The 16,313-nt window shown below is 40.2% G+C and overlaps 1 protein-coding gene across 2 annotated transcripts in view; it reads right to left on the bottom strand.

The window, feature by feature from the left end:
- Window positions 1-1,046: 1,046 nt before the first annotated feature.
- Window positions 1,047-16,313, bottom strand: part of LOC113640289 (cadherin-18-like) — a 102,112-nt gene continuing 86,845 nt past the window's right edge. For both annotated transcript variants that reach the window (XM_027142703.2, XM_027142702.2), the window contains exons 5-12: window positions 13,753-13,920; window positions 13,429-13,616; window positions 12,728-12,981; window positions 11,720-11,856; window positions 8,652-8,773; window positions 6,566-6,680; window positions 2,336-2,587; window positions 1,047-1,844 (exon numbers count right to left, since the gene is read on the bottom strand). In XM_027142703.2, coding sequence (XP_026998504.2) covers window positions 1,324-1,844; window positions 2,336-2,587; window positions 6,566-6,680; window positions 8,652-8,773; window positions 11,720-11,856; window positions 12,728-12,981; window positions 13,429-13,616; window positions 13,753-13,920 — 1,757 coding nt within the window. In that variant the 3' untranslated portion in view covers window positions 1,047-1,323. The remainder of the gene's footprint in view (window positions 1,845-2,335; window positions 2,588-6,565; window positions 6,681-8,651; window positions 8,774-11,719; window positions 11,857-12,727; window positions 12,982-13,428; window positions 13,617-13,752; window positions 13,921-16,313) is intronic.

Consider the following 16,313-nt stretch of genomic DNA (forward strand, 5'->3'; position numbering starts at 1 on the left):
GGCTTTGTATTGCGTTATCGTCCGCCTCATGTTATTTTCTGATTTCCGGAAGCTTCTTTGGCCGTTATCTTTCGCATATTGCGTAATACTTTATGAAGCCGTGCCTAGGCCAGGACAATCATCCTCATCGTTGCGGTGGTTGTGAGCAGTACCACAGCAGATATTAAAGCGGTGTTGTTTGTGCGCATACTGCGAGACTGAGGGATTGATCAGGACGAGATTGCAAACACAGACTTTTCACAGTTGATTCATAAGTCATGGGAAAGTAATAAAAGCTGCCCAGTGAAGCATTTGAATCCAATTACCTTCTACAGAATGCTGCTGTAATCCAATTATAATTCTTTCAGTTCTCACAAATTATAATAAGTTATTTTTGTAGGTCTGACAACAGTGATTTATGTTGAATTGCATGCCCTTTGACCTGAGGATGAAAAATGCTGTGTGAGGTGAATAAATGTTAGAAATATGAAGCAAAATAGGACAGTGGGATAACTAGAACTGGACTGCACTGTATTAAAGTGATCAACAAGTTGTACATTTCATCTTTTAAAACAGGAAGTCACATGATGTGTTACAGCATTTTTTTTAAGTGACTAATTGATGCAGCGCCCTCTTCCAACTGGTTGAACATTTACACTCAGTCATGAGTGGATTGGAACAGGGGACAGTGTGCCGCAGATTCACTGCAAAAACCACTTGTGTTTTCTGCTAATAAGCTGCTATTGTAGAGGAAGACATGCTCCTGGGGGTGGGGCCTATATATTTTAAATTTTGACAGATAAGACCAATACAAGATGAATCTTTAAAAAGTTTAATCAATTCCCCTGAAGCAACATAATATTTGTTTCTAGATTGTAGTGGTGCTATTGTCCCTCATGCTAAGGAACAGGAAAAAGAAGCTCTGAAACTCCGAGTTTGGTTTCAGTGGCATGTACCTGAGAAATATTGATTAGGATAAACCAGTATGCAAACCGATATCCTTTTTTGTTGTGAGATGATTCACTAAAATAATAAACCTCTCGCTGGGAAAAAACAAACCTACAAAGAGAATTTGATTTATTTATCCGCAATCATGGACTTTATTAAGCAATATAAAATATACACCAGGGAAAATAGTTTCCTTTGTTGGTCCTTTTGTTTTAGTATTTTCTCTTTTTTTTCTTCAAAAAAAAAACAAGAAGTCAAAATAATCCGACGAAAAATTTGGACAAGAAAAAAACAAAGTAAAAATGGAACAGCCTTCTGTGCAGGATCATCTGAACACCGACGAGGAAATAATGAAAGACACAATATCAGAGTTTTTAAAACACACGCCAAGCCACATTAGAGCGTGTGCAGGCCGCTTCTCTCCTGGAAAAGTGTTGCGAGGGAGTGAACATCAGGCCATGAGGCACCAAGGTCCATTGTGTCTGGTTCATATGGAGGATCAGGAAGGTCCAGAGAGCTGATGGAGCCGGACGGAGAGCCCTGGCCTTCGTACGCATAAGTCTGCAGAGAGTCATATGGCGGCCCGCTCGTGTCCTGATCTGCTTCCACTACCTTCAGCTGGAGAACTTCCTGGATGTCCTGAGCAGGCAGCAATAGGGATGGACTCAGCGTCTCCACCCCTACAGCGCTGAGTTGCTCGCACTGCGCCTCCTCCTTCCTCCTTTTACGTTTTTTGTGAGGCTCTGCAGCAGCCTCGGGATTCCTCAGAGCCGCCATGTCAAAGGCCTCAGTGTCCTCCTCACCTCCACCTTCATCGTCATACGTCACCACGTTCTCCCTAATGTCCTCCTCTGAAATGATCAGTGTCTCTTTTTTGCTCTTTTTGCTCCGCAGGGTGACAAACAACACCACGATGGCTGAGAAAAAACAAAAGAACAAAGCTTGTTATTCTCTTGGCAGCAAGGTGCTAACATTACAACCAAAACAAGATGGCAGGTGTGAAACCAGTGCAACAATGAAACACTGAAAATCACATGTAATCTCTTACTGCTAACAATAATACCAGACACTAATCACAAATTATGCTACATAGCTTTAAAAAAGAAACATATACAAACACTACTGAAGCTAGCAACAGTAGAATGTGGCTTGTTAATGGCAGTGTGATATGGAGAATGCTAACACTGCTAAAAATGAAACTACCATGAATATGGATTATGTGAGTGAATGCTAGTTAATAGATATACTGATTTGAGGTGACATTAGCATTGAGTAATTGACAATTAAGCCCAGTAACTACAATCATGTACACAAACAGTAATGTTAACATTTATTAACCAAACAACAGTATAAGCTTAGCTTTTTGTTGTTAGCGGTAATATCAGTGTATGCTAATCCTGTGTGTTACCCAGCAGGATGAGAACGCAGAGCAGGATGGCGATAAGAGCCCCAGTGCTAAGGCCAGCAGAGGAGAAGAAGGCCTGAGGACGGCAGGTCGGTGATCTGAGGCCGCGTTGACAGGGACACACACGCAGCGTGAGCATGGTGGTGCTGCTAAGTGCCGGCTCACCCCCATCCCACACCACAACATCCAGATGATGGAGCTCCTGATCGGCCCGACTGAAGCCCCAGCGCCGAGCTACGATACTCGCGCTGCTGTCTGTCAGAGACACAGCGGATATTACAGCATGAACACAAACACTGAATGTTCTAAAGTGACACAATAACAGATATGAATAGGAAACACACTGTCACTCACTAAATTAACTTTCCTACGCTTGATTAGCTTTCACTCTCCAAGTTACTAAGACTCAAAATAACAATTCGAGCAGGAATACAGTTTTGAATGTAAATATCAACACACTTGTAATTGTTCTTGTGATTGGTTGAGGTAAATCTTATATTAACCCAAGATAAACCCCATCCACTTTATTTAAAAAAGGCAGTAGTATTAGTGAAGAGCATGCAAACAGTGGAACCTCACTGACTGTCTGGTAAAGGAATAAAAGACATTTTGTTGTTCATCTGTGGTTTCAATCTCAATCTTTCATCCTTCTTTGTCTGTCTTTTACTTGTGCTCTCTCTCCCATTCTAATTTCTTCTCTCTCTTTGTCTTAAGCCCCACAGTGTATGTGTGATCATGATCATCTCCTCTGCAATGTTGATTCTGATCTCTAAGGAGCAGATCCACAGCAGGTGATGAAGGGAGGGTTGTAGTGGGGAAGGGCACATCTCCACTTCAGGGTGCCGTCTGTCTCCTTCTGCATGCCAACTACAGTGTGCAAATAAACACAGCTGGAGAGCTCTACCTCCTCCTCCTCCACCAGCACCTCTTCTTTATCATGCATAACTTTTCTCATTACAGAACAGTCATGTGACATGGTACCAAACACAATTCACATAAATGCCATAAAAGTGAGGACGATTCACATGCAGCAACACCCTGAGGTTTAATATTAAGGTTTGGAAAACAAACAGAACAGAGACAACAAACAGAAGCACACCTCCTTTACTATGACTGACAGGCACACAGGCCACGCCTCCTTCACCAAGCCTGGCAGGCACAGAGGCCACACCTACTTCAATAAGACTGGCAGGCACATAGGCCACACCATAATCAGTAAGACTTACTGACAAGCACAGAAACCGCACCTGCTTCAAATGTCTGTCAGACACACAGGTCATTCCTCCTTAACTAAGACTGACAGACACACTGGCCACACCTACTTCACTAAGACTGGCAGGCACAGAGTTATAGGCTTGTAGAATTACAGACTGGCTACATCACTAAGTGTGGCCTCTATTTTTTGGGGTTTTTTTTAGTGTCAGTGAATAAGGGTTCCTCATTTCAATTCAGAGTTAAGCCAGTTTGAACAGCCACCATTTTCTACAAATCAGAAGAGTGATTAATTCGTCCGGAGGGAACTGCAATCTAATTAGTTTCACTGCTGCTCATGCCTGGCACTGGCAAGTGTGTGGTCACATGACCCTGTTCAAGTTAAGCCTATGAAGCCCTTTGTATGAGAAGAAAAATGTCTCCAACATTACAAGCCCAGGTACTATCTGAGATGTTACGATTGCCAAATTCATCTATGTCACAATCCAGTTTATTAAAAACATTCAAGAATTCAGTTACAGCTGATTTAATATGCAGAGTAGTGATTCAGGCCACATTCAATACGAGTGAAGGAGTGACACAGAAGCCACACCTCCTCCCCTGACAAATATACAGGACCACCTGTGAATCTTTTTCCACGTGGACATTATATAGTTGCAGCTGTAGAAACAAAATGCCGAAACAAACTGGAGTAAAGCTCTAAAATCTCTAACAGCAGCACTCTGAGCTCTCTGAGTCTCATAGCGTCTGTTTCTTATCTCCCTGATTGCTTAGTTAAACCCTCATGGCCCTCTTCAGGCCTCCTTTGCTGATATTCCCTCGTTCCCTCTTTTTCTCAAACCTCTAACAGAGCAGTCTACTTTCTGCACATGAATCATTTTAGCCTGACCATCTCCAAAAAAGACACAGCAACACCATCAGAGAGCCGGTTTCCAGGGCAACACCACTGGCCTCTTGATATGAGAACAACGTGGATTGATGAGGGAACAAGCAAAGATCTATGTGACAACACACAATGTTAAATATGTTTGTCTTGAGGCACTCCTGCTTTACTCAGAGCAAACATGTGGGATTCGACACTCACTAGGTGAATTTCATTAGTGAGGTGAGCGACGAAGGCTTTTCTGGATCTGATTTGACGAGGTGAGAGATTCCCCTATTCTTCATTCTTCACTAATATACGTCTATGTGTGTTTTGATGTTTCAGTTGCAGCTATTTCATATTAAGTACTAATTTGCTATAAGGAAGGGAGGTACGTTAACGCAGTGTGTATTGCTTCTGCCTAACCCTTCATAGGTCCTGGGTGTGAACAAGGAAAATTCAAAGAACAAGGAGTTCTTCACATTTTCTACATCTGTCCATGTGGGTTTCCTACAGGTTCTCTGGTATCTTCCTATCAAACAAAACTTTCCCATAGTAGGTGTAATGAGTCCATCTGTGTTTTCCTTTTTGTCTGTCTGCTGCCTTGCCCTGTTAATTGTTTGCTCCGCCCACTTATTGCTTATCATGGACACTAATTACATTCCATCTCTTCCCCAGGTGTCTTGTCTTTGTATCTGATTATCTCTGCGTTGTGATTGGCTCCTGTTTACTACATTTACTCTGTCTGTTCACTTCCCTGGTGTTGGTCGTTGTTGGTGTTTGGTTTATGTCGTTCTCTGTTCCTGTTCAGTGTCCTGATCTGTTTTGCCTGCCTATCTGTTTGTTTCCTGTTTTGTTCAGTAAAAGTTCTATCTGTGATTGGATCCTCTCTTGCCTTTTGTCTCACCATGTCACGTCGTGACAGAAGGTCTCAGCTAAGCTAAATTAAGGGCAAGGTGTGAATGTGATGGCAGGGTGCTTGGGATAAACTTATGTCTCATACTGAGGAACTTTTTTAGATTCGTATGCAATGGCGAAAGTTTGATTTTGACATTGGTGGGGACATAATTTATTTGACATTGGTGGGGACAACATTCCCCGTATTTTGTGCATAAAACTGTTGTTATAAGAATACTTTCTTCCCCACATACCGGTAACCTGCATAATCACGTTGCATATTGCTTCATACAACGGGATATAGCTGCAGCCGACCTCAACACATTAGTGAGAAAGACAAAGCCAACCAAGCAGCGATGTGGGTTAGAGAGGCAGGACTCAAAAAAGGCAAAGGCCAATCATTTTAGAGAGTTGAGTTACAGAGGCGGGATTCATTGCAGGGGGTAAATCTGTTAACCATTTGTGTTCCACTAGTTGCGCTATTTTTTACAGAACGCCGTTGTAAAATATTTTCATCTTATTTAATGATTCCTGGATAAATGTTAAATGAAATAAGTAAAAAAGCACAAGACACAGATGGATATCAGTGGTTATGTATAAATATATATATTCTTGGTCGAAATATTGCTAGGGACAATTGAGTGTTCCCTGGATATTGGTAGGGACATGTCCCTTCCGTCCCTACCCAAATCGACGCCCTTGTTCGTATGTAAACATTAGGTTTCATCCCGTGATCTTTCCCAGTGAAAGGTTCTTTGGTAGCTCTTAATGGATCTATCTGAAAACAGTTATGGTAATTAATGGAGAACTTTACATTATCAAACATTTACAGCCATCCTTTTCCAGAGCAACTTGCATTTTATACAACTGAGGGTTAAGGGCCTTGAACAGAGGCCCAACAGTGGTAGCTAGACCTGGGATTCAAACTCACAACCTTCAAGTTAGTAGGCCAACGCCTTAACCACTAGGCGATTACAACTGCAAACAAACTGCAAAAGGTACCAATGGCTCTCAAAATCTGTTCTTCCTCTAACCAGAATATCAAGTTTGAATCCTGGTAATTCTACAGCCATCTATGGCTTGGAACAAATGGAGCATCATGGCTCTCTGCCCTGTAAATCAATGCAACACTAGCCAGTGGAAGATCTAAAAACTCATGTATGTAGAAGAGAAATGTAATGGGAAGAAAAATGTGAATGTACTTTCTATTGACGTTCTGACCACAGCTCTTGGTAGTGAACTCTAATTTCTGATTTACGTACCTTCATTATCCTTTAGGGTGAAGTTTGGATTGGCTGGAACGTTAGCTGATAGTGCGAAGGAAAAGCGTCCGTTGGCAAAGTTGTCCCTGTCCGTAGCCCTAATGGTCTGGATGACCTGCAGAGACAGAAAGAGCAGCACTAAACAACTGAAATAAAACACAAACACACTTCCATTTAATTACAAAGACTGAAGGCATGCCCTGTCTCTTTCTTCTCTGTCTAGTCCAGCAATCTCTTCATGCTCACTCAGCTTCCTTCAACTTTATTCTGCTCGGATTAAAGCTCGCTTGGCACAGCATGGCACCCAGATCGCAGGAAGCAGATGCATGCCATGATGTTTTGTCAGCTTGTTAACCTAATTGCCATCCTGATGCAGGTCATGCCTGAGACGGACCAATTATTGCAGTTCACCTGTGGGCGTGGGGAAGGCTTCGACTGCCACAAGCTGGAAGGATGAGACATGTTCACACCAACTCAATCACACACTGACTTTCGCTTCCTGCTTCTAATAAGGGCTCCAGGTTGTGACGGCGTCTTCTCTCGCTCGTTACTCACTGCTGTCACCACTTCAAGAGACACAGTGCTCTGGTTTTGTTTCTCTTGTCATGTAGTACGTCGCACTTGGCACAAAAAGACAGAAATGTACTGAAAAAGAAATTCTGACAGGTTTTACATTCGGAGGTGAACCTTAGTGATGGTGTACGTTGTAGATTTTATACACAGAGGAAACAATAGCCACTTGATTTGTAGCATATCAACATGGTAAAAATTCAGAATTCAAGTCAGAGTAAAAAGTAAGGTATGAAAAAGTAATCAACAATAAGGGCGGTAACGATAAATCCACTTCATTACACCACCCCATGGCTGGAGAAGTTGCACTGAGACAAATATTACCAGAACGCATTACTTATTGTACTGTACATTTGTACTGTCATTTGTTTTAGTTTGTGTTACAATCTGAAGTTGGACCAATAAAAACTGCCTTATTCAAAAGTCGTCTTCTAAAAGTATTCTCGGCAATATACATTTCTCAATTACAGACTTTGCTCTAAAACCATAAATAAGGTTAATACCATAACTGCACTGTTGAATTCTGTACTCTGATAGGTCAGATGAGGTTGACTGTAACATCACAGGTTTATGTTAATATTAATGTGCTTGTTATAACAAGTTATCATTTCTATAGCAATAGCTCATTCCCATGGATGTGTACAGTGTCCTCTTCACTGTATAAGCAGATATAAAGATGTGTATGTTGACTTGTAAGTTTTCTGTATGAAGATGTTTTAACTGAGATTCATGCCAAATCACCTCACTGTTGATTGTTTTCCTATAACAGCATGAATCTTAGAGTCTATTATTAGTCAACCAGTGAATATAATCACAAATGTGTAATCATCTGAGGTTTGTCTGTATAAAGAGCAGCTCAATAATAATGTCTCCTACACACCAGAGCTCAGTTCATCCTCCCTGTTTTGCGATCATCGTTCAATAGGAAAAAAGATCTGACAGTCTGATAGTCAGAAGCATGGCAGAGATGCAGATCTGAGCTCTGCTCAGCTGCACACAGTCCTGAATAGCAAAGTGTGATGATTAGCATTTCCTGGGCCTTGGTGTGGACCGTATCGGCTCCTGAACACCGGATACACTGAATTATTTATGGGTTCAATAGGCTTTGGAAGTCTGCAGAGCCACAGATAAATCCAAGCCTGATGGTGTCAGACATATGAAGGGACATTGCATGTGTTTGTGTACGTATGTGTGTGTGTGTGTGTGTGTGTGTGTGTGTGTGTGTGTGTGTGTGTGTGTGTGTGTGTGTTTATAAGTTCACACTGAGAAGCAGAATTAAAGACAGATGAGGGATAGAGTGTTTTTTGAGTGGTAAAAGGTTTAGAGGAAGAGGAGCGAGCAGAAGAAAAAGGGAGTGATGAGAAATATGAGAGCGTGACGGGGGTGAATCGAGCGAGAGAAGGTTTCCAGACACTCCGAGAATAGATGAGGGATGAAAGTGTGACAAGGAGAAAGAGTGTTGGAGAGTCAAGTGAAAAAAAATGAAGAAAGAGATTTCAGGAATAGATAAACCAACCTGGCCTGCTTTGGTACTCTCACACACGATGATGTCACTGTCGCTCTGGATGTACGGTGTGTTGTCGTTCACATCCAAGACTTGGACTGTGACAGGGACAGAGCTCACCAGCTTGGGATTGTCTGAAACATACCACACACAAACACATACACACACAAACCTTACTTTTCAGCTCAGCATGCTAATATCTTTGCTCCATATTACAATAGCAGCTAGGCCAGGATAGCTGGCTAACATTCGCCACAAAGACTACTAACATCTAAAAATATAATTTAAAAGTATTTCACAAATCCTCTCAAGGAAGCTCATGATACTGGCTAGCATACTTTAGCAGTTAGCTCATCTATAGATAGCTGGCAAGCTGACTAATGCTTGCATTTACCTTTTTATCCAACTAAATCTAGTAGTACCATATAAATCTTTAAAAAAAATACTGTCAGACTAGCAGTTAGCATTTTTCAGCTGGCTCATATCGGCAAGCTAGTTGCTTTTAGCATTTGACTCATTTAGCTGTTTTATAGCTAACAATTAGCAAACAAATATACAAAATCAAATGATAAACACTCATTTCTAGCTTGTCTTTTTTTGGCAGATAAATACATTTCCTACTTTAAGGCTTTTTTTTTATTATTATTAAAAAGAAACAAAATCTGCCAACAGAATAAGCTGAAAAACAGTCTGATTGTTCTGCTGTTTGATTTGGAATAATCTCATAATGAGAAATATGAGATAAATTTAGTCATATATAAATATTTTCTCTTTCTGACAGTTTTTTGCAGCATAATAATGACATTAGCTCACCTTCACACATAAACTAATCCCGTCTGAATAGGGCTCAATTCCAAACACTCATCACTTCTAAAAATTGCTCAGCTCTCTGTCAGGATGATTATTGTCAAAACCTGACAGGTCCTTGTGCAACGGGAATTGACTGCGGATTTATTAGTGCAGATGAGGATGATGATGATGATGATAATGTGCCTCATTTAGGTGTTTAAATGAAGGGATTTCAGACAGAGATCACAATTTATCAGTTCCACTCCAGTTCATGCAAGCAGTCTGTCTGTGTTTTCCTGCAGGACCTATTTAAAAATCTCCAGAGCTTTCTTCGCAAAAAATCAGCCGAGTGCAAACAAACAGAGCTGAGAGGAGAAGTGGAGACTCACAGCGACTGTGCAAATGTAAATTACATGAATATTTCAGTATGGCTGTTTATATTCACATTTTTAGCCGTAAATGGTCTATGAATCACACGTCTATCTGCACAAGGGATAACTGATGGTGCGAAAACGCTGCAGAATGCTGAAAAGCAACGAAAAATACCAAAACACGCACACACACACACACACACACACACACACACACACACACACACACACACACACACACACACACACACATATATATATATATATATATATATATATATATATATATATATATATATATATAGAATTGGCCATTTGAATCAGACAATGACTCGTGGTGGTGATTTATCAGGTGATGCACCATTCAAAGAAAAGGAGTTTAGATGAAAGAAAACTGTTTAGATAAAAAGGGGTGAAAGAAAGATTGAAAAGAAATCAATCAACCCATCCACTTTCATGATGGCATCACATTACCTATGGCAACAAAATCCATCCCACAATGCAACACTCCCCCAGTGAGTAATTTGCTTCGGTCAATAACAGTTACAGCTTCCCTGCAGCTCCCAGCACAGTGAGACAAATGTGCCTGAACAAAATGGTGATAATATTCACCGACAATTTTAACAATTTAGCTTTAGCTAAGTCCCACCCACTTGTATACCGATGCTGCATTCGAGAGACTTAAGAAGTTGGGGATGTGAGTGGTGAGTTTTTTACCATTAAAGGGAAAAAGTACAGCAAGTTTGCTACAGATATTGTGCCTAGTAATAAGTAACTGCCTTTAGTCTCTTTTTGCCATCTAGACATGCTTAAAGTGGATTATTGCAATTATCTAGTTATCTATCTGACTAATGTTGGTAATTACCTCATGATAGCTAGCTGATAACAACAGCAGTTAGGTCTCTTTATCTGACAAGCACTAGCTGGTAATAAAATAAAAAATAAAATAAAATATTCTCTCAAATATTCTGTCAGGTTAGCACATTATGATGAGTCAGCTAATGTAAATGTTTAGCTCAAGTTACCTAACTGGTTAATGTTGGTAATTATCTTATTTTAACTAGCAGGATAACACCAGAATTTACAATTATGAACATTTATAAATGTTATTTTAAAAATCTGGTTGGAATTCTACCAGATATATAGCTACCAAACATTAGCACACATTAGCTAGTGTCAGGACTTTTGGCCATGTGCTTGTGTTTATGTTCCGTGTCACGTGTCTGCCCCGCCTTTGCCTCGTCCCCGTCTCTGCACACTTGTTCCCTGTTCACTAGTTGTTATGTCTATTTACGTCGCCGATGGCAGCACTGAATCGTCGTCAGTGTACCCTTGTCCTTTGTCCCATGTAGTTTTCATCTTTGTTCCTGTTTCATGTGTTTAAGTTATTAAACCTATTTATTTGAAGCTATCCTGCTTATGGGTCTGTCTTCCTCCACCTGGTTGTGACAGCTAGATAGTTAACACAAACAGTAATAATATTTATGGTGAAGATAATGAACAAAGATTCTATTAGAAATTCTGCCATCATATTAGCTCATGTTAGTCACCTGGAGCTTATGTTAGCTAAAGATTATTAAATTTTTTTTTACAAAAATCTTGCTAACTGTTAACTAAGCAGTTTTCCCAAGGCTAACAGTAAATCACATGCCAAAACTGTATGAGCATATATACATGCTAGTACCTCATAGAGTATGCTCACACTTCATTCAAAGACACACCCATATTCCCATACTTGGTAGCACGACTACTCAAAGTACTGTAGCTCTGGTTTCACTCAGACATGGCCATGTTTCCAAATAGGGCACATCCTCTAAATTCTTTTTCTCCAATCCGACACACCCATATTTCAATTTATGGTCATGAAGTTGCACCTTAGTGGCTTTGTCAAGATTGTGGACGATCAGTGTTGTTACTTACCAACCTCTGCAGCACTGACAGTGATGTTGTGCCATGCCACAGCCTCTCGGTCCAGACTCGCCGTGGTTTTAATGAGTCCGCTATTCTCATTTATGCTGAAAAGCGTCTCGCCGTCTGCACTCTCGTCGATGGAGTACCTGCGGATCAAAACCACACGTCATACGAAGATGTGTGGTGAATGCATCTGTGCTTTTCTGAGTAAACATAATGATATCTCATTAGAAAAGTCGCTGAGATTGCATAATATTTAAATATTTAAATGAGCAGTGCTGAATAAGCAAGCAGAGCTAATGCACTGAATCGGCCTCAACGAGTCAATTCCCAAGTGAACATCCAGCAGTTCCTGTTCCAGAGCTCCGATGCGAGTAGACGCATGTTCAAAACTAACAGGTTTTCTAAGCACTTGCATTTTTTAACAGACAAACTGCAAGCCAGAGCGTATAACAAGTTGAAAAAATAATTCAGAGCATGGAAAAGTAAAAAGTAAGGTATAAAAAAGTAATCAACAATGTAACGATAACTCCACTTCATTACACCACCCCATAGCTGGAGAAGTTGCACTGAGACAAATGGAACTAGAACACATTACCTATTGTACTGTCAACAAAGTAAACATTACAAATCTAATCTCTCATCCTTTCTTATATTCCTGATAAAGTATTTTCCTCCTTCTCTTTGTGTTTACTCGAAATTCAGGTAAAGCTCTTTCCCTGTGCCATACTTTAAAGAGTCCGACCATTTATGCATGACAGCAGAGCCAAATTCAGCTCGCAAGGGGCCTCGATAATTAGCTAGCAACTTGGACACATGGGGAAAATGCTAAACAGTGCACAGAGATGCATGCTTGATATGCGCTGCTCTAAAAGTCTGACAAAACACAGAGGAAGTGACAACATCACAACATCGACATTACTGTGTCACCTGTCATCATCTAAATCATATAAACAGAACCCCATGGGTATAACACATCACAGCAGAATTGTTTAATATGATATCTTAGGACATTACCTTATTTTTCCCCTGGTGTTGTCAGGGTCCTGAGCCGTCACAACTCCGACATCTGTGCCGGCCGGCATGTTCTCGTATATATCCATGATGTAATAATCCATAGGGAAGATCGGAGCTTCGTCCACGTCCCCGACAATGATCTTCAGCGTAGTGGTGTCCTTAAACGGGCCAAGGTGTGAGAAACGTGGGTCCATGTGTGTATTCGCTCCCTCTATGCTTAAAGTGTAAGCCTTTTTGGTCTCGTAATCTAGATTCTGTATGGAGGGAAATACATTTCATTCCTGGATTCACTTAGTTCATTACTTTTCTATAACAGTACATCCTGCGCATTGTTTTATTCCTTTTGAACATAACAGCCTTACCTCCGGTTATTACAAAGCATTGTCACTGGAGACTCCTTCAATAAATGCTCACCATTTTAATGCTTACTGTACACACTTTTTTGTCCCTGTAAATGAGCTTTTCCCATAGATATTATAAAGTATTAGAAGCTCATTTTTAGTTTGATAACTTTATTAAACTAGTTAGCATAGTTAGCTCATTTAACTAAAAGTGTGATATAAAGCTTTACTACTTTTAGAGCTGCTGTTCAAAAAACCTCATCAATCAGTACTCTCTAACCAAAACTCAAGAATACATTTTATTTTTTAGTTTCTATTGAATTAATGAATATGCTTCAATATTGATTATGATCTTTACACCTTTCTCAGAGAGATGACCCCCTCTCTCTTGTCACTGTCAGCAGAGATGGAAAACATGGCTGCCCCATCCTCATTGGTGATCTTGTACTCCATCTCTGCGTTGATTCCCAGGTCTTCATCGTTGGCTTTGATTTTCCCCACAGCTTTCCCAACCTGAGCAGACTCTGGGACGTACAGCTGGTAGTTTTCTGGAGCAGATAACAGATGTTTGATGAAACAGAACCTTGTACTTGTTTAAAATGCTGATGCTAATTGCACTGCATTACATTAACTTTTGTACATGACCAGCACAGAGTGGCTTAAAAAGAGCGAAGATTCACACACTTTGAGGAAACCTGGGTGGATTGTCGTTGATGTCTGTGAGCGTGATGTTGATGGTGGTGGACCCTGAAAGACCCCCCACCGAACCGGCCATGTCTTTGGCTTGGATGATGATGGAGTACATTTCTCTGGTTTCCCTGTCCATGTTGGCCAGTGCTGTCCTAATGACACCTACAACCAAGAGAGAAACACTGTTTGATTATAGGACAGTCAGCACACCGGTTTTTTGGGGATTATCACAAACATAAACTGTGACAGGCCAAAATGTGGTAACCTTCTAAATCTGTTGATGTAGGTAAAATATATTTATACAAAGTATATGTGATTGGGAATTCTTAATTTCTTGGCAACAAACAACTAAAAGAACTTTTAAAGAAATGGTAGTGTGTTTTTACAGCGAGTAAACCATCTTTGGTCATCGGGATTGTTCAAATATTCCATGGGAGAAGTAGGGCTTAGTCAAAATTTAACACAAAAATTGTTCAACCTACTTGTAGGAGTAGTCTGGACTGGTCAAACAATCTCTGGGAATAATAAGGTTTGTTTAAACTTTCCTTGGGAGTTTTTGAGATTAATCAACATTTCTGCAAGGGTAGTTGGGATTGAATAAACCTCCTGTGGGATTAGTCAGGATTTGACAAATTTCTTGTTGGAGAAGTAATGCTTGATCAAACATTCAGTAGGAGTAGTTTGTATAGGCCTAACAATCTGTGGGAGTAATAGGGAAAATTCTTAACTCAAATTGATGTTGTGCTTTAATAGAAAACTTGCTACTAATCCGTGCAGTTTTACGACTTGGGGTCTCTACAGTTTTAAAATATTGCAGTAAAACAACAAAAAAAACCACACACACCATCACCCAGCATCACTAGAGTGTTCCTTTCTATTAGCAGGGAACAAAAGATTAATTGGACTGTGACATTTATGTCAGAGCTTCACTTCCTAATTAAGTAACAGCACAAGAGCTGAAACCTGGCAAAAAGTTTGTGACCCCCTCAGTGAATTCAAGTCTCTTAAAGACACATACAGTACACACACTGTGTCATGCCCAATTACTGACTCACACACAAGCCAACAGGTTCTCTAGGCTTCATAAACCCCAGTGCATACTTTCCTGATGAAATGGAAGCTAGAGTTAGAGAATAACAGGTCGCTTTATTACAGTGCATCTGTATAAACCCTGAGGAATCAACACTCCTTTAGACCATTGTGCAAATATGGATGGAAATTAGAAGCAAACCTCTGTCTGACACATTTTTATGAGCAGTAAAGTCTGTCTTTTTTATGACAGTGTGAACTAATTATTAGCGCCTGTGCTATCTACCTCAGGATTTCAGGTTGCTCATTAGAAGCTGACATTGAGATAAATGCCAATGTGCAGCCTTTGATATGTAGATACAGTGTGACCTACGGAAATGCATAATTAGATTTATTTTATGCTGCAGCATGTTAATGTAGCGTGTTTCTCAAAGTATGTGGCAAATTTTAATGCAAGCCTTAGTAAAAGTATGCGTCCTATGCGACTTTCTATAGTACTGAAAAAGTTCACTAAAGTCCTTGAGGCCTATGAGTCCAGAGAGAGTCGCAAAGTCATTTTATAAGTCATTCTGGCTAAATGTTCATGACTCCACTATCAATAGTTTTATAGCAGAGTCATGAACAGAGGCCATTTTTAACAAAGAGGGATATGGATGCTTCCCTTGGGTTCAACATAAAACACATGGATCGTCATCTGATTCAGTAGAGAGTGATAAACTGTGAAATATGATCCATACTTCTAATAAAAAATGAAAAATCATAATGTTAATGCTTCACTCTGATGAGTACTTAAAATATGCTATTACTATTTTAGCTAGAGCAGCTAATAATGACTGAACTTCACTTGAAAATAAACAACACAAGTACAGAATTTCTTAACCTGTATGAATTGAGATTTACTGAATCTACAGAGAGCATTAAATACATAGAAGAGCTGTTCACATGTGAAATATGTCCCCTGGCTGATTATAAACTCAGCTAACGGCAATCCTGGTTGTGTAGTTAGAGGTTTCACACTTCTCATATTTTACCTGAGGTAAACACTGAATCCTGGCTCTCCATAATCTGGCGTTTTACATTGTACATGCCTAAACCCTTCTTCTTGTTTGCATATTCGTGCATCAACAAAATAAATTCAGCACACGGCTACTTTAGATAACGGCTTGCCTCACGCTTTCCCATCAGTAAGGACAACATTTCAGTTTTGTGATTCTGCAGCAATTTTTGTTAACTGATATCTGTGCTCTGCCAATTTTTCAGTATGACGTATTTCCCCCTTGCAAAGCAGGCTCTTCCGTGATGTTCTGTGTTTTCTTGTGTGACTCCATCTACAGAGCAGTTTCTGTTCAGTGTTTTGTAAAGGGGTTTTCATGTGAAATGAGGTTTCACATGCTATTGAGTTAACAATCAGGTGTCTGTTGCTAAGCAGCTAACCACCTAACTAGCATAACCCTAACCTGTTTCACACTGTATACATTTGTCAGCAAGATATGGACACTGTAAAAGATTCAGGGCAGAGTTTCATA

The sequence above is a fragment of the Tachysurus fulvidraco genome, chromosome 22 (assembly GCF_022655615.1).
Source record: "Tachysurus fulvidraco isolate hzauxx_2018 chromosome 22, HZAU_PFXX_2.0, whole genome shotgun sequence".
NCBI lineage: Eukaryota > Metazoa > Chordata > Actinopteri > Siluriformes > Bagridae > Tachysurus > Tachysurus fulvidraco.